General features: G+C 59.4%; 1 protein-coding gene across 1 annotated transcript; it reads right to left on the minus strand.

Annotated features, from left to right (window-relative positions):
- Positions 1-776: 776 nt before the first annotated feature.
- TMEM201 (transmembrane protein 201) lies at positions 777-24,287 on the minus strand. The gene is made up of 11 exons (XM_087820123.1): positions 24,175-24,287; positions 17,375-17,495; positions 16,531-16,725; positions 15,113-15,289; positions 12,755-13,107; positions 11,859-12,062; positions 6,414-6,646; positions 4,798-4,869; positions 3,920-4,219; positions 3,068-3,205; positions 777-2,010 (listed from the first exon to the last, which is right to left on the minus strand). Exons 1-11 carry the CDS (start codon positions 24,285-24,287, stop codon positions 1,913-1,915), a joined length of 2,004 nt encoding a protein of 667 aa, XP_087676249.1. The 3' UTR covers positions 777-1,912.
- Between the last annotated feature and the right edge of the window lie 562 nt (positions 24,288-24,849).

A 24,849-nucleotide genomic window follows, 5' to 3' on the forward strand; every position in this document is an offset into this window, starting at 1 on the left:
GGTGGTTCTTGTCTGAAAGAAAATGTTAAGTAAACCCCTCCCTGCCCAGCCTCTCCCCTGCCTCTGCGGGTGCTCGGACCCCGGTCCTGGGAGAAAGGGCCAGGCCTGGGGGGCGGTGTGGGCTCTGTGTTGGGGCTGCCTCAGAGCCAGAAAGGAAGCACATTTGAGAATGGAGTTTGGCTTTATTAGACAAAAAATAAAATTAAAAAGTTGACACACATGCCCACTGTACAAATGGGGCCCAGAGACACCATCTCCGAGTTGGAACCATCTCAGGAAGTTGGATGCAGCTCCTGGTGTGGCCCCCAGCGCCCATTCCCCGTGCTCCGGGGAGGACCGGGCAGGAAACAGCTCTCGAGACAGGAGCGGGGAGGGAGAGAAGTCAGAGCAACCTCCTTCCCCGCCTGGTAAAAAAAACTACTAAAAAAGCACCCAAAGCTTAAAAAAACTAGCCCTCCCTGGCCGGGAGGGTTGGGGACATCCTGCTTACCAGCAAAATGCCTCACCTGGCAGAAATGTGTAGAAAAATAAAATTAAACTTTATCCCTGAATGACAGAGTGAAGACCCTTCCTCCTGCCCTCATGACCCCCACCCCCAGTCAGTCTCAGAATTCATCGAGGCAGCCACCCCTCCCCAGGTGGCACAAATGTGCGCACTGTCACACACACACACACACTGCTCCACATCTCTGTCCAAAGCCCAGGGCAGCAGGGACTGGGCACAAATGTGTGCACTGTCCCACACACACACACACACACACACATGCACGCACGCACACACTGCTCCACATTTCTGTCCAAGGCCCAGGGCAGCAGGGACCGGGGGTCTGACATCCACAGGTACACACAGTCTTTCAGCATCGTGAGGGTCCCTGTGCCACACTGAGGTCCCTCCTTCCCCCTTTAGGGGCAGGACAGGACCCCAGCACCAGGGCAAGGGTGGGGGCAAACCTGCAGCAGCAGCTGGAAGGGCAACGGCAGGGACAGAGGGGAGCTGGGGAGGAAAGAAAGCCAGTCAAGGTGGCCTGAAGGCAAGAGGTCACACTTGGCCCGTGGTGACAGCAGAGTGAGAGGGAGGACAGTGTGGTCTCAGCAGCTGAAAGGAGCCAGGTTCACAGGGGGTGGGGTCCAGTCTCGTCTGTGACCTGCAGGCCACCCTGGGCAGTCCCATGGCACAACCAGGGTGAGAGTTGAGCAAGGCCCCGGTGGGCAGCACATGTGGAGCCCTGGGTAGTGTTCTCAGGGTAACAGGGCTGTTGCCTGAGGTCGCCAGAGGTAATAAAACAGGGGCACTTGGGCAGAAGGGTGTCTGGGGGCGAGATGTATACACCAGTCCTGAAGGCCCAGCTGGGCCTCTGAGACCCCTGCCCACCAGGAGAGCCAGAAGCAGACCTGGCCCAGGGCCAGCAGGAAGGGGTAAGATGGGCAGAGGATGCTCGTCCTCAAGGGGGCCTGCCCAAGGAAACGTTTCCCCTGGGCAGGGTCAAGGGCGGGTGACACAGGGACCATCCCTTCCACCTCCCCGGGGAGCCTGAGGCACCCGGTGGGACAGGGGAGTACAGTACTGAGGTGATCGTGGCCCAAGGCGTGTGTTCAGGGACAGCCAGCTCCTGCTGCGGTCACAGTGGTGGGCGTCCCTGCAGGCGGGGCTGGGCATGCAGCCCCTGGGGGAACCCCTGGCTTCGGGGCAGCACCAAACACAACTGATGTCAGCAAGATGAGCGGGAGGAGCGTGACCTCGAAGACCTGCTCAGCCCCGCGGTCTGCTGGGTGAGGAGGGGAAGGCAGTCCGAGGACAGGACTCAGTCCAGCAGGTCGAGGGCCCTGGAGAGAGGGCGCAGGCGGCAGGGGCCGCAGCAGGCTCCTGGGCACGCCCTCCGGGGCTCCCCGTGCCGGGAGGCTGGGCAGCAGCTCAGCGCAGGCTCTGGTACAGGTAGGCGGAGGTGAAGAGCGCGTTGGCGGTCAAGCTCACGGCCAGGAGGCCCTGGACCAGGGAGGGGACGAAACGACCTTCGAGAGAGTAGAGACCCAGTCAAAGGCACAGATGTCAGAAGATGAACCCAGGGTGGAGGTCTCTGTGCAGCTGAAGGCCCCGGCCCACCAGAGATGCTGCGGAGCCCTGGGGCCCCATCCCAGCTCTTCCCGTGCCCAGAGGCCTCCCCACCTGGAAAGACACTCCAGCCCGGGGTCACCTGGTCAAGTCCTGGTCCCTAAAGGCGCCTCCTTTCTGAGCCCGTGCCACCCGACAGGCACTGGCTAGGGTGCCCTGTGCTTGCACCTTGGTGATGGGAGTAGGGATGTGACATCACTTTACAGATGGGGAACAGGGCTTTAGGGGTACAAGAACCCGGCCCAGGTTCAGAGGTAAGCAGCCAACGGGTTCCCCACCTGTTTGGGCTCTGGGGATGACCTCAGTGCTGCCAGGTTACACCCTAGACCCCACCTGATTTGGAGGCAGCACCTAATCTTTCCAGGAAACCTACCTCTGTCCGTCTTCAACACGCGTAACCCCCCCCCCCCCCCCCAGGGGAAAGTACCAGGTGCTGACAGCTGAATGCCCACCAGGGGCCCAGCGCCTTACACAGAACCAGGATTTGATCTCACAGCCGCCCCGCAGCCCACAACCGAGTGCCCGGCGCAGGCCTGCAGCCCCTGTGCTGGCCCCCAGCGGGCTCAGGCTCCTTGGCCAGCGCCCTCCCAGGGAACCGTCTGCGAAGGTGAGGCCTAGGCCTAACAGAGCAGCCACGGGCCACATGTGGCAATGGAGGCTTGCAATGTGGCTGGGCAGCTGAGGAATTAAACGTTTATTACTAAATTTTAACTTTCTTAAAATTTACATAGCACCTGTGGCCAGAGGCTACTGTGACAGAGCAGATCCGGACCCAATCGGGGCGGGAATGGTCTGCTGCGCGCAGGCTGCACCCAGAGGGCGCTGGGCGGGTTACCTAACCGTCCTCCGCCACTAGAGGGCTCCCTTGAGGGGTCTTTCGGTACAGAGAGAACAGGTGATGCAGACCCCAGGCCCCCAGGCTGCCACCCCCCTCCCGCGATAACCCGGGGTGCAGACCTCTCCAGGCGGCGGCCTCCTCGGAGCAGCCCCGGGTGGTGGTGTCCACCACACAGGTGGATGACTGCGACGAGTCGTCCTCCTTCTTGATGGAGCGGCTGCTGCAGGCGCTGCGTCTCTCCGGCACTAACCTCACGTCTGCAGAGAAGGGGTGTCTCAGCGCGTGCTCACAGTTCACTCCCAGGGACAGGACAGTCCTTGTCCTTCCCAACCTGCTGGCCCCACCTTGGGCAGTGGGAGGCCAGATCCCCATTCAGATCCCAGCTGCTGCCAGGAAGGGAGCTGGGTTTAGATCAGGAGCAGCAAATGCCAAAGCCAGCAGCTGCGGCCACAGCTGAGACTGGACAGGGGACCTCAGCCTGCCTTCTACAGTCTGGCCAGCATTCAGACCCAGTGTGGCCAAGTCTTCTGACATCACAAGAGACCCAAGAAATCCATACATTCATGTGAAAATTCTAGATTTTCAAGGCCGCGGCCTAATTTAAAAATTTTTTAAATGCTTTATCAACCAACATTATTTGAGCAAAACAAAAATACTGTTACCAGACGCAGCCTGGCAGGGCATAATACGTTTCTGATCCATCCCAAGAAACAGACAACCCTCAAGGTCAATTGCAAAACAAGAAAATAACATCAGCCAAGATATGGCAGTGTCCTAGAGGATTCAAGGTCATGAGGAGCCAGGCCAGGGGCTACTGGAGCTTGGGAGAGTGGCGGCACACACAAAGATAAGATCAAGGACAGGCCCTGTGCAGCCTCCTGATGGGTGTCCCCACCCCTGCACTGACCCCAGAGGTGCTCCCACCCCTGCTGGGCTCTCCTGCCTCCAGGGAGGCGGTCAGAGGGTCATACCCACAGTGTGCTTTGTGTCCTGTGCCAGTTGCCTCTGTGGGACCTGGGGTGGCTCAATGTTGAAGTGGCTGCCGTTGTGGGGCAAGTGTTCGTCTGAGCTGCTGGGGGTGCTGGGGGCCTCTCCAGGGGGTGATGGGAACAGCAGCAGCTTCTGCCCCTTCAGGTTGAGCCGGGCAGGGCTGATGAGGGGCCTCCGGTGGCGCAGAGAGCCAGAGCTGGAGGCCACCGAGCCGGCCACGGAAGGCGCCGGGGAAGGGAATGGAGAGGAGGGGCAGCTCCCCGACAGCAGAGAGAAGTAATCTGGAGGCGGGAAGATGAAAGTACAATGCCGGTAACGCATGAACGTCTGGACTGTCACAGTAAGCCTGCCACGGCTACTCTGTTCCTGTCAACCCAGGAAGGAAGGCAAGGCTGTGCAGAGGGAGCAGCCAGTACCGCCAGGCACCTGAGGGAGGGGAGAGGACCTCAGGACCTCAGCAATGTCCCCTCTGCCTCCTGATTTCTATCCAAGGCTCTGGTCCCTCCCTCAGCTGAGAGCAAGGCTGGGACAGAAACCAACTTAAGACTTAAGGTCAGCTCACCTAAGCCCTGCTGATGCAGAACCCCAAGTGTGCCACCTCCACCAGTGGTCACCGATAAGGACGACAGCATTGTATCTAATCCTAGAAACTATCATGCCCATTTCACAGATGAGGAAGCTGAGGGACAGGGCAATGAGTCACTTGCTGCACAGCTGGGAGGTGCAAGGCTGGGATCTGAACACCGGCCCTGTCTGATCCCCGAGCTCATGCTTAACCTCTGCTGCCCCCCCCATGCTCTGGAAACCTCTCCCACATGCTCCCCACCGGAGGCAGCTTCCCCGCCGTCACTTCTCTTACCTGAGACAGGAACCTCCCCAGATCGAGACATCTGAGACGGTGGGCGGCTCCCACTGAACAGATACCCTGAGTCTAGGGGGGAAAGAAGGGAGACACAGGTCAGGCCTGCAGAGACGACAGGTGCCCACCCCGCCATCCCCCATGGCCTAATCTGCTGAATCCAATTGGTCATGAAATTGGTTATTTACATCCCTGCCTTTCACCCTGGGGGCTGATTAACGTGAGTCATTTCATTTTTTAAAGAATAAACCAAGAAGCAGAGTGCCCAGCGCCTAGCAGTCTGCAACACTCCCTCCCTCCACGATGGTCATCAAGAGGCTCCAGCAGGGTCTGCACCCACCGTGGGCCCAAACCCGTCGCATGCCCACCCTGAAGCCCTGAGCCCCCCTGGCTCCTGGTGGGCAGCTCCAGACAAGTCTTTTGGGGAAGGGCCAGGTGCTGGGCCTCCCAGGTCCCCATGTCCAGGGCATTCTGTGGTCCCCCTGCTCCAGCTGCTCATGAGGAGCACCGGAGGCCCCAGGGCCTGAGCTGGGCCAGGTCTCAGCTATGACGCGAGTGCAGGGACTCAGGGACTCTGCTCATCAACGATTTCCTGGCAGGAGCACAGGCAGCAGCCCCTCTCCCATCAACCTGCCACATCTGCTGACACAGAAACGTCCAGAGTCTAGGTCCCCTCCTGGGTGCAGTCCCACCCCAAAGGCCTCAAACTCCACCCACCACTCAGTCCAAACACTGTGCCCTGTGAGCTGTCCCTCCTGCAATGTGACCCACCCTCTACCTACAAGGTCCCCGACCTGCACACAACAGGGCTAGAAGCCGAAGCCAGGTTCAGCCCCACACCCCAGCAGCTGCAGGACCCCGGGCAAGTCGCAGAAGGAAACTGAGGTTCAGGGGGGTGTCTGATTGAGCAGGAAGCCCCACCTGGCAGAGCTGCTGAGGGGCTTAAATGAGACAGTGACCGCACGTTAGCAAGCCCTGTGCAACTGAAGCGCCCACATTCTTAGAGGTTGGGGTACTCCTCCAGGGCTCCCCCAAGGGTGAGGCAAACCCAGCCTGCGCCAGGCAGCTTCCCCAGGGTTGAGGGTTATCACAGAACATGAGGAGAGCTGAGAAGGCAAAACTGGGTTGAATTTCCCATCGCTTTCCAGGAAGATCCAGTGGGGACAGGTGAAGAATGACAGTGTCTCATGACAAGGACCACGTCTCAGTCATGCCAGAGTCCACGTGCAGCAAGTGCTCAGCAGATGCGACTGACCGGAACTGAATCCTGCGCTCTGGACCACACAAAGGCCAGGGGCAAAATTCTCAGGCCCCAGGTCGAAAAACAACATCGGAAAAAATAAGGGCAAGGATGGTGGTGAAAGCACACCCCAAAGGACGTGAACATTTCCCGAGCACCCGCAGGATGCCACTGCCCTCGTGCTTAACCCTCACAGCCACCATGAGATGGGTTCTACTGCTAGTCTTATTTTTCTTGAGGGAAACTGAGTCCCTTGGCGAAGGGCAGCTACTTTGTGGACGCAGCAGGATTTGAACCCAGTTCCTCCAGCTTGCACACAGCTGGCGTCCCTGTGCCCAGCTGCCCCCAGGCCCGCTGATGCCCGAGCGCCCCTTACCTGCTCGGGTCAGAGAGGGTATGGTTCCCAGCGAGAGTGCCCGGCTGAGGCGGCCTGGCAGCGAGGAGGGCGAGGCCCGTCGGGGCGACCGGAACAGCTGCTGGTTGGTGAGGGGCAGGAAGCCCGGCGAGGCGGAGAGGAAGAGAGACGGCGAAGAGCCCGCGCTGCTTGGGCAGGGGACGCCCAGGCTGGGGCACGTGGGGAAAAGGCCGGCAGAGTCTCCGGGGAGGTACCTGCAAGAGCCCGCGGGCAAGGCGGAGAGGAGGGTCAGCCTGGAGAGCTCTGGGGGCGGCCTCCGCCTAGCTGTCCCCTCTCCCTCGGTACAGGTGGGGCCTGAGTCAGGGTCCCAGAGGCGGCGTGCGTTAGTTGAAGCGGGAAGCAGTCTGACCACATTCACACCATTAGGATCAGGTGGCTGGGAGGTGCCAGCATGACCCACCCCTCCCCGCATGCCCCCTCAGATCCCCTCAGCGTCACAGCAAACTAGTTCCACTACAAGTCTCGGTATTAAAGTGACACTGTCACCCTTGCCAACCTCACGCCAACCCTTCACCTTGAAGCAAAAGTGCCCAGCCCCGTGCCAGGCTCTCAGTAAAGGCCAGTGGCCTTGGGCTTCTGCTTGTCCTTCCTGCTTGTGCCCAGAGCCTCCTGACAGTGGCTGAGCCCAGGGGGCCCTGCTCCCTGGAGTCTGCCTGCTGCTCTCCGGCCTCAGACATGGGACACTAATCTAAAGCCCCTTGTAGAGCAGAGAGGGGCGGCCAGGCTTAGGATCCCCAGGAAGAGACACAGGACAAAAGCCAAACTTGAACTTGGAAAAGACCGATCCATAAGCGACCGCAAGGCTGCCCAAAAGACAGGTGACAGTGTCTCTTTAAGTCGAGAATGGTACAAATCACACAACAGGACCCGGTGGCCCCAAGCCAGAATGTCAACCATGCTTCTGATTAAGGCAACCGATTACAGAGGGGGAAGGACAGCAACAGTTAATACATTAGTCTGCCCACTGTCTGGATGGAGTCTCGGGAGGCCCAGCCTTACCTCGGTCCCAAGGGACAAAGGAGACCATGGACAATGTGCCGACGGACTGGCAGGCTGGCTCAGGCCCTGCAGCAGAGCCAGGCGGCTAAGGGACCCACCTGGGCCATCACAACCGAACGCACGGGGCCCCATTAGCCAAGCTGCACTCCGCTGAGTTCCTCGCTATTTTCACCCCTCCCTTTCAACAAGCTTTGAGGAAAGCACAGGGTCAGTGTTGCCCTCCTAGAGATCACGTGACATCTTTAAGGCCTTCCAAAGGGCCAGCAAGCCACTTGGACTTCACAACCAAAGGCAGGCCCGTGTTTGGGGAACGTGGGGAAATCAAGGCAGGAGCTCATCAAGCCAAGCTGCAGAGGTTTGGTTGGCCTGGCTGGCCCCAGGCTGCACATGCCTGCACTCCACCTGCTGACCTGTCCCGAAGCCCCCAAGACACCTGGGGAATGCTTCCCCCCTAAACAAAAGGTACAATTTTGTACCCTCGTTTTAGAATCGCGAAACCATTCGCGGGGGAGGGGGGAAGCTTTGGGCACGCTGGGACCTTAGGCCAACTTGCTCTGATCACGCATAACGCTGTTCCCTGCTGGGGCCCGCGCCTCCTAGAGACCCAGGTCTGTCCTGTGGAGCTGCAGCCGAGGCCCTTCCAGCAGATGGCAGCAGGACTCTGTGGTGGGGCTTCCTGTGCCACGCCCACCAGGCAGCCCTCCTGGGGCCACCCCAGCAAGCAGCAAGTAGAGGAGAGGGTCCGAGCCAGGCTGCAGGTTTCAGAGGTGGCCAGCTGGCCCAGGATAAGCTAGGTCTTGCCAGCACTTTCCCCATCGTGCTCACACCTGCGGCCACCCCATGCTGAAAACCTGTCTGGCACAGGGGCTGTCGTGTCTCTGATGCCACTAAAAACGTTGGCATTGAGGGGGAAACGGTTCTTCGGTCTGACCCCTCTCGCTGTGACAGCCAGTGACATCACTCAACTAGCAGATCCTTATAAGGTGCCAAGTGTGAGCTCTTGTCACTGCTGCAGAGACCAGTTTCCTGGGAGCCTCCTGTTCGGGGGCCCATCTCCGCGGGCTCCTGAGCTTCCAATGAACCGACCCTTCCTTTGGCCAGGTGCCCAGACTGCCCTGCGGTCCAGATTCATGTCTCAATAGGCACCCAGCCCGAATCCCAGCCTGTACGTCACCGGAACAAAGGGTCTGAGGAAGGGATAGGTGCTTGTACCACGTCCCATCCGACACTGAGAGGGACGTTTGGCCTTCTTCAACCCAATCCCAGTCCAACCCAGGAGTGGAAGGAGCAAGGATGTTTTAAACAGCAGTTATTGAGAAGGGAAAATCCCACCCAGCAGGGCACATGACAGCTGGGAGCTGGGTCGCTAGATGCCCACACTGCTAGCTCCCAAACCTGACTCCTTGGGCATGCCTGTACCCCAAAATTCCCACCCCGGCACAGAAGCCAAAGAAAGAACGTGAAAGAAAAAACAAAAAAGACGCGGTACCTGACGCCCACCGGTCAGAGCAGGGCCCCGGAGGCATTTATTTAAAATACAGCATCAAACACACAACGTCTATGGCCAGGAGCTGCGGTTACAGTGATTAGAGGGTCACTAGACAATCATCTGCAGTTCTACTACACGACCAGAGATAAGAGACACAGCGAGAGTCATAGACAGAAGGGACACGGGTCCTCCCCAGGCCAGGGCTTCAAGGCAGTTTGCTTCTGGGCAACTGTTACTGGAAGAGCATGCTCAGCCCGGGATGGGGACCCCAGACCAGAGGGAGAAGACAGCCATGTGACGTCCCTCACATCCTGGGGACAGAGGTCCCTGGCAGGGGTGACACATTCCCAGTTAATAAACCACGATCCCAGTGGTGCCTGCACTCCCTCGGCTTTTACCAGTAACATCAGAAGGTGCTAGAATATGCTCCAAGTAATGAAACTTTAAGGGACAGACGGGTAATTCAAAAAGTCACACAAAACCCTAAAAAGGCCAGGAAGCCTTCCTCTGATGAGGCTCATTTCATGAGGGTATCTTCCCATCCCCACCAGGGGTAAGGACAGACATCTGCTCAGCAGGGGCTCCTGGCCAGCTAGAGAGCTGGTTCTGATTATAAATAATTTAACTTAAATACACACATACACACAGATGTCCTGTTCCTACTCAACGCCAAGAAAAGCAGTAATTAGCAACAGGCTGTCAGCTGCCTTGAGAACAGAAGACCCCAGAGACAAGGGCACGCACGCAGCCCGCTGACACCCGGCTCTGCACCTGGAAACGCTGCCCCTCGCCCTCAGGCAGGCTGGCCGGGGAAGGACAGGCAGACAGGCTAGGTGCTGGCTCAGTCACCCCACTCGTCCTCCACTTCCCTTCCACGCAGAATAAGCAGGCAGGGGCTTGTCTGAGGCCACACAGCTAATGGGGGGCAGCTCCTGACGCTCCAGGCTCTTCACACATGGATACGGAGCAGGGCATGGGATCGGTAGGGTGGGGTGGCCTCTTAGGACGCCGTGAACATGAAGATTAGTGACAGTGGGGCTCAGGTGCAACTCTTGTGCTCCCTGGGACCTCACCTGGGGTCTGGCCAGGGCCTGTCCCACATTCCCCGCAGGCTCAGTCAGTGCCCCCTTGCTGAGTGTGGCCGATACACGTGTCATCTGGCCTTGCGGAGTAGAGGGAGGAGGCTTGAGGGTGTGTGATCCACTCTATGGTCACGAAGAGTACAAAACACGAGGTAGGGGACAGCCTTGGTCCACTCTCTTGCCCTGACCCTGAGGCAGCACTCATTTCTAGAGCAGGTCCACACCGAGGTCGGCACTCACGGGTCCTGGAAAGGGGTCTATTGCTCATTTCACAGATGGTAAACTGAGGCTGGGAACAGCAGGGACCTGCAGGACCACAAAGCTAGTGAGCAGCAGGTCTGTGCCACGCACCAGCTGCTTCCCCTGGAGCACCGACTCTGGGAGGAGGCAGCCCTTCATGGGGCTCTGGGTCAGCATTGGCCGTCCCCTTCCAGGGAGAGTGCCGCTGAGGCCCCTGTGGGCTTCATGGTGTCCTCTAGGGGCAGAACAGTAGTGACTGACACACCAGAGTGACAAGGTGACAAAAGATCTGGTGTCTTCATGGACCTGCATGTCTCTTAGGCCGTTTACCCTATGCTAACCTTGGGCAACTAGATCTTTTCCCAGGCATCATATGAAGGGGTGAGTAGAGAACTGGGGGCATCCCACACATCAGGGCAGTGGCAGGGCCAATGAAAGCTATTCAGGCCCCGCACTGCTGGCCAGTCAGGGCAGCCTTGGCTCAGGAAGCCTGAACCCCAGTCCCTGCAGGGGCACGTGGAGGACCCAGCCATGAGGGCTGGGGTCCTGACTTTACAGGGCAGAGCTGGGGGCTTCCAGGAGAGTGGGCAGGGCGTGTGTGCCCTGGTTCTGTCTGACCCAGAGTCATGTCAAATAAACAGATGAATATAGGACGCTTCAGAGCCCCCCAACCTGGGCCAACTCCCACCGCGGCCTAGCTGTTAAGAAACCTGCTGACCACAGCAGAAGCAGGATCTTCTACTGTTCACCTTGAGAAGAGCCTTGCCCTACACACTCGTGGTCAAGGGCAGCCTAGGCCTAAGAACTGCACCCTCCACTCCCAGGGAAGGAGGCTAAGGGGTAACGGGGTTCTCAGGAAGCTCTTGGAGTGGGAATGGAGCAGTGGATCTAGGGGGACAGCCCAGGCTCCCTCTGGTCCCACCAGCTTCCAGAAGGGCTGGCAGGCACAGGGCAGGACAAAAGGGACAGACCAGAGAAGTGATGTGGGGGTGAGGTGCAGGGCTCTCTTCTGGGCCCCGCTCAGCAGCACCTGCCCGTATCAAGTTACCCAAGTGGTCAGGCCATGCGGCAAGGGCCCAGCCTGCAGCCAGCTGTCACCAGCCCGTGCCAGGAGCTCAGAGACGGGGCTTGTGAAAGGGGATGCAGACAGCAGGCCCACAGCCCTCATCCCATGGTGTCAAGAGCCAGAAAAAGGGCCATGGCCAGGATGGGGATGCCTGGAGCTGCCAGGAGGAAGCTACAGGTCAAAGGCAGGCTGTGTGGGTGCCACCCATGTTCTGGCCTTGGGGCAATGGGGGGGGGGTGTGTCTTTGGCCAGAGGTGGTGGCAGTGGTGAGCAGCTGAAGGGCACTCGGGAGCGTCTTAGGTTGGGGGACGACTTATTGGTGTGGAAAGGAAAGGGGGGGGGGGCAGGCCCGACTCCTAGGGAAGAGGAGGGGCTGGGCCAGGACTGGGGGCACTAGGCTGGGCAGGAGTCAGAGTGAGGCAGGGAAGAAAGATGCAAGACAGAGAAGCGCCCTGCACCGGGCTGGGGGCAGTGCTCTGAAGCTGTCTGTCCGTCTGTCCTCCCCCCGCAATCACTGCTGCTTCTCTGACCTTCGGGGCCGGAACCTCCGTGGGCCCGTCGCCTTCCTCGTGGCCACGGCTGCCGTGAAGCCCACCAGGCAGCACAGGGACATAGTGCTGAACTTGAGTGTGTCCAGCCAGCTGGGTGTGGCAGCCTGCAGGTACTGCTCGGCCAGGTGCAGCCCCAGCAGCAGGGCCCACAGACCGGTGGCGAAGGCATCAATCCTCCGGAGCCTGAGGGAGAAGCAGGGGGCGGGGGTTGTGTGAGGGCCCGTCTCGAGGGGACAAGTCCCGTCATCAACTGCCACTTCCTGCCTCCTTCATCCACCCAATCCTGCTCAGAGGACAGAATCTACAGCCAAGAGGAGCAAGTGGGCCTCTCAATCCGCCTCCAACACGTACACCCTGCACAACTCTGAGCAGGTTAGTGTTTCTCCTGAGCTCAGTGTTCTAGCCTGAAAAATGGGGCTAAGAACCCTCCTCCCCCAAGTCACTGAGATGACGTGGACACCATTTGGATCAGGGTATGTAGCTGCACAGGGAGGAAAGTCAAGGGCCATGAGAACCCACTAGGCTCTCCAACAGCCCATAAGGTGGCTGGTTAACAGAAGTTTGAGGTGGAGAGAAAAGAGGCAATTTGTGATTTGGCCTTGGAGGTCCCAGCACGCAGTAGTGAGTAGGGGGGTCTGCTCTGAGTGCCACTGCCCCCTCTAAGGCAAGTCATTTGCTTTATCTCACCCACCGGACTCCCAGCTGCTGGGAAAAGGGATGCATCGTGTTTCAGTTACAGCTACATGTGGAACTCAGTCCAGGGCTGTGCATCCAGTAGGCCCTCCTGGTGCCGGCCCTAGCACTCCCCCCGCCCCCCAGCCCTGCCTGAAGTAATCACAGTGACCCAGGGTAGACCCGCCAGGCCCCACACGCACCTGATGCGGCCAGCCAGCAGCATGGCCAACAGGCAGGTTAGCAGGCCCAGCACCACGACACCCGTCTGGTGGCTCCGCCCAAAGGCCCAGGCCTCCTGAAGCTTCTCTGCCACATGCTCCGGTAGTAGGCCCAGCAGCTGCTGCCAGCCCTCAGCCCCAGGGGCAGTGCCATTGTCAGGAGCAGCTGAGCCGTTGCCACCAGGGGGCAAAGCTGGGGGCAGGTTGAGCCCTGGGGCAAAGGGGTCACTGGTGCCATACAGCGTGGTGGCCAGCAGGAAGATACAGGCCAGGAAGGCGAGGGTGCGGAGCACGATGACCTGAACTGGGGCCTTCACCGCGGATGAGCAGAAGCTCTGAGGGAGGGAGAGACTGGTCAGTGAGATGGCAAGAGTCACTGACAGCCATTGCCAGTGCCCACTCTGTGCTCGGGGGTCTGGCCAGGGCCCCAGAGCACTCGCTTAAGAACCTACCTGGGTCCTCATAATCAGAGATGCTGTCTACAATGCCTGAAAACCTCAGGCATTCTCAGCTCTCTCTAGGCTTATTGCTGAGAACCACTGAACTGTCCCATTGCTGAGTCTTCACCCCACTGGGAAAGTTACTGTGGGGGAAGGGTCTACCACACCTCCCCCCCCCTTCTTAATATTTTTATTGATTTTTAGAAAGGGAGGAGAGACAGAGAGAGAAATATCTACATGAGAGTGGAACATGGATGGATCAGCTGCCTCCCACATGCCCCCACTGGGGAGAGCCCACAACCCGGACACATGCCCTGACTGGGAATCGAACTGGCAGCCTTTTGGTGCACAGATGATGCCCAACCCACTGTCCCACACCAGCCAGGGCTGCCATGTACTTTAAAGAAACCTTTTTGATATTATGGTGACCTTACTCTTTCAAGTAAATTTTCAATGACTTTGCCGAATGCACTGTAAAATTATACTGTGATTTCAACTGAAATTATAGTAAAAAATGTATACACACTTTAACAGCTGGTAACTTAATTTTCACTCCTTTTCAGGTTTAACTGATTTGAAATAATGGGTGAAGCCAGACTAAGCTTTGAACAAAGAAAATTTATCCTAAAGTGGTACTAGATTTTTTTTTATGAGGATTCATAAAAGATAAAAGTTTACGGTACAAAACCGGCAATAGTCGACAAATTGAGGGCATGCAAATGTGGAACAAAATGATTCTTGGTGTTTGCGATTTCATTGCTTCATGTTACCAACAAGGCCTGGACCAGAACCGTCATCAGTTTGAAAACAGGCATTGACAAAACAATGATTCATTTCTGTAGATTCTTTTAAATTTTGAAAATGAACTGTATGCTTAAATAAACGCTGACTTTATAATCATTCAAAGTGCATATATATATTTGGGGACCTTCTATATAAGAAAATTTAGCCAAAGTTAAAAAATATGGCAATAGGTTGTTCAACCTAGGAACATGGTGGTGAGGAACCCCTAGGCCTGAGCGTCTTGCTGTGGAAACATGGGTTTGTGGGCAGGCGGTGTGGCTGTGTGGGCAGGGGCCCTGTTATAGACTGGAAACCACATGCCAATTGGACACAGGGCACATCTGGGGACTCGAGGGGGTGGGTAGAAATTTCTTTGGGGGATAGTTTTACATCTTAATCTACTTGCTACTACATCAGATTTTAAAAACCAGTACATTCCACTAACTGAGTACTGTGATAAAAAGTTAATGAGTTTTTGCCCAGCTGGTGTGGCCCACTCCGTGGTTGAGTGTCAACCTAGGAACCAAGAGGTCACAGTTCAATTCCCAGTCAGGGCACATGCCTGGGTTGCGGGCTTGATCCCGGCTAGGGGGCGTGCAGGAGGCAGCCGATCAATGTATCAGTCTCACATATACATTTCTATCTTCCTCTCCCTTCCCCTCTCTCTCAAAGTCAATAAAAACATATTTTAAAAAATTAGTAAGTTTTAGCCAAATGGTCCTGGGTTCAAATCTCAGTGCCCCCACACATCAGGTGCGGGGCCCACTGAGCACCAAACCTCCCCATCTGGTGTCCATGGCTGTGAGTGGGAGTGGAAGAGCATAAGGCCGCAGCCACCACACGGCGCCGAGGGCAGCGAGTGCAGGTGCGGGAAGTGCTCAGGCGCAGCAGGGCAACTCAAGACCTTCGAGGGCGCAAGTAGACTCCAATACCGAGCCACTCTTCTCAGAACACCCACTCCAGCTGCTGGCCCAAAGGGGCTTGCGGACAGGGTAGAAACGCGATCCCACGGGAGGTTGTTTCCCAGGGAGAAGGGTCTCAGCTCTGCAGAGCTGCCCTCCAGTCAGTGGGGCCCAGTCCTCCGTGGTACCCCAAGTGCCCCGGCGCCCCCTCAGACCTGCGCGTGGCTCTGGTCGGCCTCCCGGCGCTTGAACTGGCGGCTGAGCAGCAGGGCGCGCAGCTGGCGGTTCTGGTGCTTGATGTAGTGCTCCACGGCCGCCTGGCACGGCCTGCACAGCTTGTAGATCTGCTCCAGGTGGTGCCGGTACACCTCGACCTCCTCGTCGTACCTGCCCTGCGGGGCAGGAGGCGGGGGCTCGGGCCTCGGGTCGACTGAGGCTGCCGGGCTAGCAGGGGACCTGGGCTCACTTACAAGAGGGCTGACCATGGGCAAGTTGTCCCCACTCTGATCCTCCTCCCTCTGCTGCCCAACAGGACACACAGTACACTGAGTACGGTGATGAAGGGCTGGCCCAGGGCACAGCAGGGACCCAATAGGTGACTCTGGACAAGTTCTATTGCTCCAGAGGATGCCCTGGAGGCCATCCCTCAACGTGGTCTCTGCTTCAGGCCCTGCTTCTGGACTCAAGCTCCAGGAAGGCAGTGAGCCACGGGAGAAGGTGGCTCTGGGCTGATGCTACCTGGACTTGAGCAGATGGACACCCCAGAGGCAGGGCCTCTCCTCCTGCAAACCCTGCATCTAGAAAGCACTGGCTGGGCACAGTGGGAGCTACAGGGTCCTTGGGGCTTCAGAATAGCCTGGAAGACCACGTCCAACCCCTCCCCTCCTCCTAAGGAGGCAGCAACGCTCCTCTCCCTCCGTTTCCAGGGCGCCTGAACATCTCAGTCTGCAGGGGCCGGCAGGGTTACCAGTTTGACTTTATCTTGCTGGGACCAAACTCACCAAAAAGCTTCCCTGGTTGCCAAGTCACATATGCCTCCTTCTTTCTGCAGATCCCCCACCTCCCCCTGCCTGGCTTCCCTGTTTCCCTCCCTCCCACTCACCCACCCACCCACCCAGGCTGGGCCTTGGGAAAGCCAGCGTCTCTGGGCCTCAGCTCCTGAGTCACGACCACCGGTATGGGGGTGGAAAGACAGGACTAGCTAGATGACAAGGCTGCTGGGCTCCACAGCAGGCCCGGGGGAGGTGAACTCCTAACAGCCAGCCTCTCAGCAGCGCCCAGTTCCCTCCCCTCCACCAACTCCAAAGCAAAGTGCCTGGAAAGCCAGTGGGCAAGCCTGACTCAGAGGGACAGGCAGGATGGATCTGACAGGGCTCCAGCTGGAACTACCTGCCCCTGCCCAGGGACAAACCCCTCTGGACTGGCAGGCACTAGGTTTCCAGGCTTGGAGCCAACAGAGCAGGAACCAGGAGACGGGGGGAGAACAGAAGTGTGCTGAGAGGAGATGAGAGAACGCACCCGAATGTGAGGCCAGCATGGGTCAGGGTGGGGAGGGGCACTGTCTGAAGAGCCCTGGGCATGCCTCCCCTAGGCTGCTCTGAAGCACCCCAGCCTTCCTCGCCCCCTGCCCTACCTCATCCCGAGGCGAGAAGGCGGCCAGCTGCTTGATCTTGGTGGTCTGATGGTGGCTGCACCTCCTGCACAGCAGCACCTGGCTGCTCACCCACTGCTGCGGCTGCGAGGGGGTGCGGGGGCTGGGCACGCTGCTCACCACGTGGTTCAGGTGCTCCAGGTACTGGGCAGGGATTGGCTTGTTGTAGTCACCATTCTGGGGAAGGAGGGACAGAGTCAGTGGGGGAGCCCTGACCCAACGGGTTAAGTCTCCATAGTGGCTTGGGCTCGATGTGAGGGCAGAGACCAGAGGCCCGGGGCAGCGACACCCCAGAAAGTGAGAGCAGACCTCAAATGTTCCCAATGTTTCCTTCTTCTCATGCAGCAAACAGCAGAAGCTTTTCTTCCACACAAATTTCACAAGGAAGACTGACAGGCAAGCTGCCAAGAACGCAGCCCCCAGGGGAGCGCAGCCTGGAAACTGGTGTAGTGCAGGGGCCCGCAAACAGCCCGCCTGCGTCTGTGAACTGAGTCTTCCTAGACCACAGCTGCCTGTACTCGTTTGTATACTGTGTGCGGTGGCTGGGCAGAGTTGAGCCGTGGGGACAGAGACAGTGTGGTCTGCAAAGCCTAAAGTCCTCCCCGGCCCTTTACCGAGAGCCCACTGACCCCTGGTCTGGTGCAGAGCAGAGTAGGCGTGAGCCAGAGGATCTGGGGCTGAACCCGAATCTGCTAACTTCAGTGGTGTGACCCTGGACAAGTCACCTGGGTTCCCTGGGCCTGTCTGCTCATCCTCAGAGGACAGGTGTAGGGCCAGGGCTGTGGGGAGGGGAGGGGCTGGACAAAGGCCTGGGGTCCCGGCGCACCTCCTGGAAGCCATTGTACTGCTCGCAGTGGGGGCAGTCCCAGCAGTTGCGGTTCCCGTAGGGCACCACCGTGTCCTGGTCGCAGAACCAGCAGTTGACTGTGGTGTGCGTCGGCTTCGCCCTGTGCACAGGGAAGAGGAGAATCAGAGGAAGGCCTCTGCCCCTTACGCAGGATGGAGACCCCGGGGCGGGGCGGGGCGGAGGCAGCAGCAGGCAGGGCGAGAATCTTCAGTGGATGTTCTGCATCCACCAGGAGGAAGAGCAAGGCAGCCACACGGGCTTGGGCTTCTCCTCGGTCCTCCAGGCAAAGCCCCTGCACCCCAGGTCTTCTGACACTCACCAGACCCCTGAGCTCCAGCATGCCCATGAGGGGACCCAGGGCCACCCGCCCCTGGTATCCTGGGGCTCAGGCTGGTCAGGCCACAGGGCTGACAGTGATCAGGTCCAGACCTGACACCCTCCCTGTGAGGCCTGTTCCCAGACTGTGGAAATGGTGCTCCTAAAGCCTCCAGATGGAAGGAGCCTCCTGTGCTTCACAGAAGGAAAACACCCAGGAATGGGGGCCAAGGAGGCGAAGGGGCAGGGACTAGACAGCTGCTCGGCCTGGGGCCAACCCTCCCTGTTGGAGGGAACAGAGAGGGCAGGCCACAGGGGCCTTCCCAGCCACACATGTGGTGACAGGTGGGGTCTGCAGGATAATCCCAGCTCAGACACCAGGCGATATGTGTTCTGGGCCCCTCTAGCCACTTCACTGGCGATGGGTATGGCAGGGGGTTGTGCAGCAACTGCCCAGCAAACCTCTCCAGTCCCAGGAATCTAGAGACAATGCAGGTGATGGGAGGCAGCTGCTTGAGTCCTGGGGTCCTGGCCAGGCCACCGCCAGTTCTGGGGGTGCTGCCTAGACTGTGCTGCCATCGACAGTCACACCACACACAAGATCCTGCTGTCCACAGGATGGCACAGCACCCAGCTCTGCCCACTTTTATATGTGAGCCCCCAGGAGCTCCTCCTCTCTCTCGGCCCTCTGTCCATCCTTTCTTCCTGCCTGCCTACCTAGGGTCATGTCTGCAAAGTGCGTGATCACAGCACCCAGGGTATCTGTGCATTACAAGGATCCAATGATGTAAGACACATAAAGGTGCTTTGTCACGTAGAGGGCCAGTGCTGTGACTATCCTTCCCCTTGGGAGCAGAGCTCCTACTCCAGACACTGCAGCTGCCCCCTGCTCCGCCCCTCCAACAACCATGGCAGGTTCTGAGGGTTCTCCAAGCCTCAGTCTTAATCACCTGTTAACTGGGGACAAGAAGATCTCCCTCACAAGGGACTGTGGCTGAGAAGTGCTTAACAGTGCCTGGCCAAAATGCCCCACAAATGGTAGTTACATGTGGTAGGCGGAGAGGAGAGGAAACTCAGGGAAGTGCCCCCTCTCCCCATAAACCCCTCAACCCATTTCTCCCAGAAGCTAGAGACGGACAGAGGTGGAACCCCGGATCACCCCCTGTAGCCACAGCCCTACATCCCTTGCCCCAGCTCAGGCCAAAGCCCTCACAACAGACATGGGACAGTTACATCACAACTCGTCAACAACAGAGGGTAGGCCTGGAAAAGCAGCACTGTGGTCACAGGTATGGCCTTTGGGGAAAGTCATTCTGCCTCCAGAAACCTCCACTTGTCTTGTTCATCTGGTCAGTGGAGATAACGATAACCCCTGCCCCCAAAAGGCCGCAAGCAGCTAAGATCAAACAGTGCCGAGGGCATCTGGCAGGTGGCCCCCGCTCAGCACTGACAGCCTCACTGGGCTTCACGCAGAGCCTGGAAGGAGGCACAGCCCGCTGGAGGTGTGGGCGCACTGAGATGCCAGCGCCTGGTGCTCCTGGCAATGAAGCGCTGGGCTTTCTGTTAGTCAGTACGTGGCATACAGGCTTCTTTCTAACTGCACGGGGCATGTCCCAGTGGGTGACGATGCAGGCAGTGACCTCTCTCACCTGCCCCCTGCGACCCTCCAGTTCTTTCACCCCAGAACCCCACCACGCCACACCCGGCCTCTGGACTGAAGCAAAGCAGAGGAGCTGGCAGCCCATGAATAGAGAGGCGGGCAAGGGGACAAAGACGCAGCCAGGGCGCCCTGGTGGGTGAGCAGGAGCCGCTGCCTCCGCCCGGGAGCGAGCCCGAAGCCCCTCCCACCCCGGGAGTCATCATTTCCACTCTGAACTCAGCCCGGTTGCTAGGGAAGTGAGCCTGGCCTGGGAGCCGGTGGCAGGAAGGGGAGGATGATTAGCCCTGGTCCCTGGGGCTGGCGGCTCTGGCTCCTGTCACTCTCAGCCCTTGGTAATCCCTGCCCAGGGTGTGTGTGGGGGAGGGTCCTCTCTCAGGGCCAGAACAGAGGTCACCCATGTGGCGGGGGGTGGGGCAGGGTGGGGGGGGCGGGGGCATGCACAGGTTAGGGAGTCATCTCCCACAGCTCCTCTGGGTGAAGCCCTGCAAGGGTCCCCAGGCCTGTGAGCGGCAGACGGGCTAGCAGAGCGACAGGGAGCTGGGCTGAATCTCAGCCCCCACATATACCAGTGTTGGGCCTCACATGCATTAAGACACATCTGCGAATGTGAACTGTGTCCGGGCTACACTCGACAGCCGGTTTGCACGGCTTCCATGCTGGCCCTGAGCTTCTGGCATCTGGGCTACACCCACCTCCATCCAGCCTGATGTAGGAATATTTGGGTCCATCTATCTGAGCCAAAGCTTACCCCAGCCCCTGCTCTTACTCAGGGAAATGGCCCCCAGCTCCCTTCATAAACCCCTAACCCCCTTCTCCCCTCCCAAGCCTCTGGGACCAACCACTCTTAGTGCAGGTCTGATGTGACAAGACAAAATGTTCCTGCTCGCCTCAGGAGGCGGCTTTGGTTCCAGCAGGTGGGCAGACAGGAGGCCTGGAAGGTGCTCGCCCAGCTCCCAGCTCCCACTACACTATCCTTGTGCTGAGCTCTTGGCTCTGCTGGGGCCAGGGGAGGCCTGAAGCAGCCGAGAACAGGGGTCCCTCGGGAGGAGCCGGGGCAGCAGCATGCTCTGGACCCAGTCCTCCACAAGCCTGAACACACGGGGAGGAAGATGACCACGTGCCCTTAACGCCAGTATCACCCCATCAACCCCGAACACAGGTATTTTGTTAAACAAAGCTCGAGTTCTGCCATCCCGCCATTCCCTACAGATGGGTGTGTTCTAGGAGTGAGGCCACCGCTGGGGGCTGCAGCTCCAGGTCCTTGGCCCAGGGCCCTGCCAGGGGTTGGGCACCTGCTGAGGGCCCAGCGCTGTGCCACATGGAGGACACTGGATGGTGCTCAGTCCCTGTCTGAGAAGCTGAGAGTCTGGGGGAGGTGAGTGTGTCAACTAGTTTCCACCAGGCCCTGGAAGTGCCCTGTCTCCCTCCAAAAGGGGCCTGGCACACAGCCTGAGACCCTGGGCACTGTGTGCTGGCCTGGCGGGGTCTGGAGAGTGGTCTCAATGAGTCAGACCTGGTTCCCTTAGGGGCAAGAGGTCAACCTCTGGCAGGATGGGGCCCTTGCTGGACTGCTAGTTGGCTCCTCACTCGCTCCCCTGTGCCTCCAGTAGATAAGACATGTTGTCCTACCCAAAAGGGAGAACCTGAGGTGCCTCCTGGGCTGCAACGACAGCAGCATCAATATGCCAGCCAGGACCCAATAGGCCTCCAGGAAGAGCAAGCCTAAGTCCACAGCAGCCCTGCCACACCAAGACAGAAAGCCCCAACCCGCCCCTCTGGGGGCCGACCTGGCCTGGAGCAGGTGGACCCTCCTTCACCTTGTGTTTACAGAGAGGCAGAAATGAGCAAGCTCTTCACAAGAATGAGGACCTCATGGGGCAGCTGGTGACAGATGCCACAGCAGAGAGGCCAACAAGGGGAGCATCTGCTATCACCCTAAAGGAAAGGTTTGCTGGCCAGCAGAGCAAAAGGAACAGATGGCATTTAAACAGACAGGGCTGCTAGGCAGAGGGGGGACCACCCAGGGTGCAACCAGGGAGCAGCGTTCCCTCAACCAGAGAATGCAGCACCAGGAGCATGGAGAGCGGTGGGCGGGAAATGGGGACTCTGGGTACCAGGACAAGTCTTTGCTACTTAACCCGAAAGCTGCATCCCCTTAGTCTCCCAACAAGACGAAGTGGACAATCCAATCAACACCTCTGGGTGCTGTGGGTGGTCCCTGAGGTCCGGAGCCTGGATGTGCTGGCAGAGAGGATGGAGCCTGGAAGCAATGCCGAGCAGCAGGGCCTGGGGGAGGGATGGGCTCAGGAAGCCAGCATGGCCGCCTGGACCCAGGGCATGCAGGCTGAGGGAGGTGTAATTTGGGCTTCCCCCAGGTCAGTGCCGGTGCAGACATCCGTAGGCTCCCACGGGTGCTGAGAACAGCCGAAAGCTCAAGCCTTGGCTAGGAGCTACAGCTGGGATGGGGCGGGATCTGCTGTTTAAGAGCTGGGTGCTGAATGGCAGGAAGCCCAACCTTCCAAGCTTTCATTTCCTTAGGTGTGGAAAGGGGGACACCAGGTTTCATCAGGTGGGGGCCTGTAGGGGAAGGCGCAGGGGCTTCCCCGAGTCATCAGCACAGTAGCGGGGTCAAGAGGACTCCACAGGTGGGGAAGCCAGGTGGGCCCTGCCTGAAGCTCTGGGTGCACTGCAGGCCTTAGGGGAGGGGGCCTCTTCCTGAGGCTCCTTGGCCAGTGTTCCCTCCACATCTGTGCTGAGCCCGCAAACACCCACGAGGACAAACCACTTTCCAAAAACAATTCTCCTCACCTGTCCTCTAGAGGGTCACTTGAAGCCCATACTTCGGTGGTCAAAGCCACCGTTCCTCTCTGTCACCAGGCTTCTCATCCCTGGAGGGAGAAGGGCTCAGTCTCTGCGGAGCTGGTCTTCTATCTGAATTGCAACAGTGGCCAGTATATGACCCCATCAAAAGCCAGTGCTCTACGAGCATCTCAGAGCATCCTGGGAAAGGCTGGTCCTTCTCAGCCCAACAGGTCCCAAGGCCACCCCATAGCACCCCTCGTACCACTGGAGTGAAAACCTTCCAGGACCCTCCCAGCTCATCCTCGCCCAGCTCTGCTCGAAGGTCCCAGACCCTGGCCTCAGGGAGAGGGAAAGCTGTGGCTGGCAGCCCGAGAACAGCTGAAGCACAAGACACTGGAGCATGCGACACAGTTCAAATCCAGCCACACTACATACAAATGAGGCCTGGCAAAGCTGGGGACAGTGCCCCAGCCCAGAATCTGATCCTTGCAGGAACATTTCCCCATCCCGGTTAAATGAGAGGCAGCGGCATCCAGGGGACAAATCGGCTTTGGAACCTGAGCAAGGCACCTTGTACCTCTGCACCCGTCTCCTCATGTATAAAATGACTGTGGTTTGAATCAGCTGGTCCCACAAGCCCTCCTAGCTTCCAGAAATCAGGCAGGAACTGGGACACTAGAGATGTGGGTTATCAGGGACCCCTTGAGTCGGGGCTCCTTCAATCCTACAGCTGCCCTCCCCAGGAGGCTGCGCCCCCTCAGCTGGCCAGTCTGGCTCATCCTGCAGACACAGCTGATGTTCCTCCTACCCTTTCCTCCTGTGACTCAGTCACCCTCACTTCTTTTCCTCTTGGGTGAGAAGTGGTGTGTGGTGGTGGTTGAGGAAGAACAGCCCCACTGTCCAGGTTCAAATCCCAGCTCTGCCGCTTGCTGCCAAGTGACCGTGGGCAAGTGCCTTCCCTTCTTCCACCTTTTAGCGCACCGTAGGCTAAAATCTGAGCTTCACACATCCCTCGCTGAAGCTACAAACCCACTCACTGTGTCCCCAGAATGTACTCTCAGCCCCACTTCTTCTCCCTGCCGCCTGGGAAGGTGGATCAGATGGGGAGACAGTTTGGCTGCCGCAGTCCCTGCTGAAGCAAGAGCTTTTAGCCTTGACCACGAAGGTTCATGAAGACAGGCTGGCTGGGGGGGGGGGGGGGCATAATCTCTGAGCCTGGGCCAGGGCTGGGGGCGGCCCTGAACCAGCTCAGCAGCAGCCCCAGCCCATCTGAAACACCTCTGAAGGGTGCCAGGCTCTCTCCGCTCTTGGGGACAGCACAGCCCAGGAGTTGGGGACGCAGGCTCCAGGGTCAGACCACTTCAGATGATACCCTGACTCTTCTCATCAGTGAGAGTTTACTTAGCTCTCCTGTGCCTCAGCTCCTCCAGGGGACGCAGAGGTGGCGACTCTGCAGTGGGCTAAGGTGGGATCAGAACACCACCTGAGACCACGGAGCAGCCAGAAAGTGCCGCCTGCGGTCACGCCGCCCAGCGCGCCCTCGAGGCCCAGGGAGCGGGGCCGCGGCCGAAAGCAGTCGCAGCGCAGTGCGATCCCCGCTGGACCTCACGCAGGGTTTGGAGGGCCGGGGGTGTGGGGGTGTGGGCGGGGACCGGAGGCCGCCGGTTCTGCGGCTCAGCCCGCGCAGGTCTCCGCGGGGAGGGAAGTTTGCAGCCCACGTGCTGGCTGCTCTCGCCCGCCCCGCTTTCCTGGAGCCCCCCCCACTCCCAGCGGCTTCCGGGGGACTTCAAACCCGGTCTTTCGGGGGCGGGGGCGTGCAGCGCGGGTCTCAGCACGTGGGCGCACAGGCCCGGCCCCCGTCGCAATGGCGCGGCCTCGCCGGGCACCGGCCGGGCGGCGCTGTGCGGCCCCGGAACCCGGCGGGAGCGCGGGCGGGCCGCGGGGGAGCGCGGCGGCGGCGGCAGGGGCGGGGGCCGCGGGCGCGGGGGCCGCGCGCACTCACCTCCGCGCGATCCGGTAGAGCAGCACGCCGGCCGCGGCGCACGCCGTGACCCCCAGGCCGCCGGCCAGGCCTGCCGTGGGGCAGCGGGCCAGCAGCGCGCTCACTCCCTCCATGGCGTCCCGCGCGGCCGGCCGGCGGGCGGCGGGCGGCGGGCAGCGGGCGGCGGCGCGGGGAAGGGCCGCGAGCGGATCGCGGGGCGGCGGCGGCGGCGGCGCGCACCTCCTCGCGCCGTGACCTTCGTCGCTTTGTAGCCGGCGCGGGCCCGCCCCCTGACTCGGCGCGCTCCCGCCGCGCAGCCAATCGCGGAGTGGGGCGAGCCTGGTGGGCGGGGCGCCGGGGCGGGCGGCGGCGGCGGCGGCCCGGCCGCGCCCTCTTGCGGCCGGAGGTGGGAGGCGGCGCGCAACCCTGACCCGCGCGCTCCGTTCCCGCGCTCGTCAGGCCCCTCCCGCAAAGCCCGCCAACCTTAGCATCGAGGGCTGCTTGGAATTAGTCTTCGCTCCCGCTGGTCCTGTTTTCCCAACGCTTTAGCCAAACTAGACCTATGCACGCAATGCTGGTTTGCTGCAAGTTGCAGCTCCTTAAGCCACTTCCACCAAGCCACTCCAGTGGTCAAAAATAATTTATAGAAACATGATTATATTTATAGAGATGAGATTAAATAAATCATAGGACAGT

The sequence above is a fragment of the Miniopterus natalensis genome, chromosome 9, assembly GCF_054644295.1.
Source record: "Miniopterus natalensis isolate mMinNat1 chromosome 9, mMinNat1.hap1, whole genome shotgun sequence".
NCBI classification, from domain to species: domain Eukaryota; kingdom Metazoa; phylum Chordata; class Mammalia; order Chiroptera; family Miniopteridae; genus Miniopterus; species Miniopterus natalensis.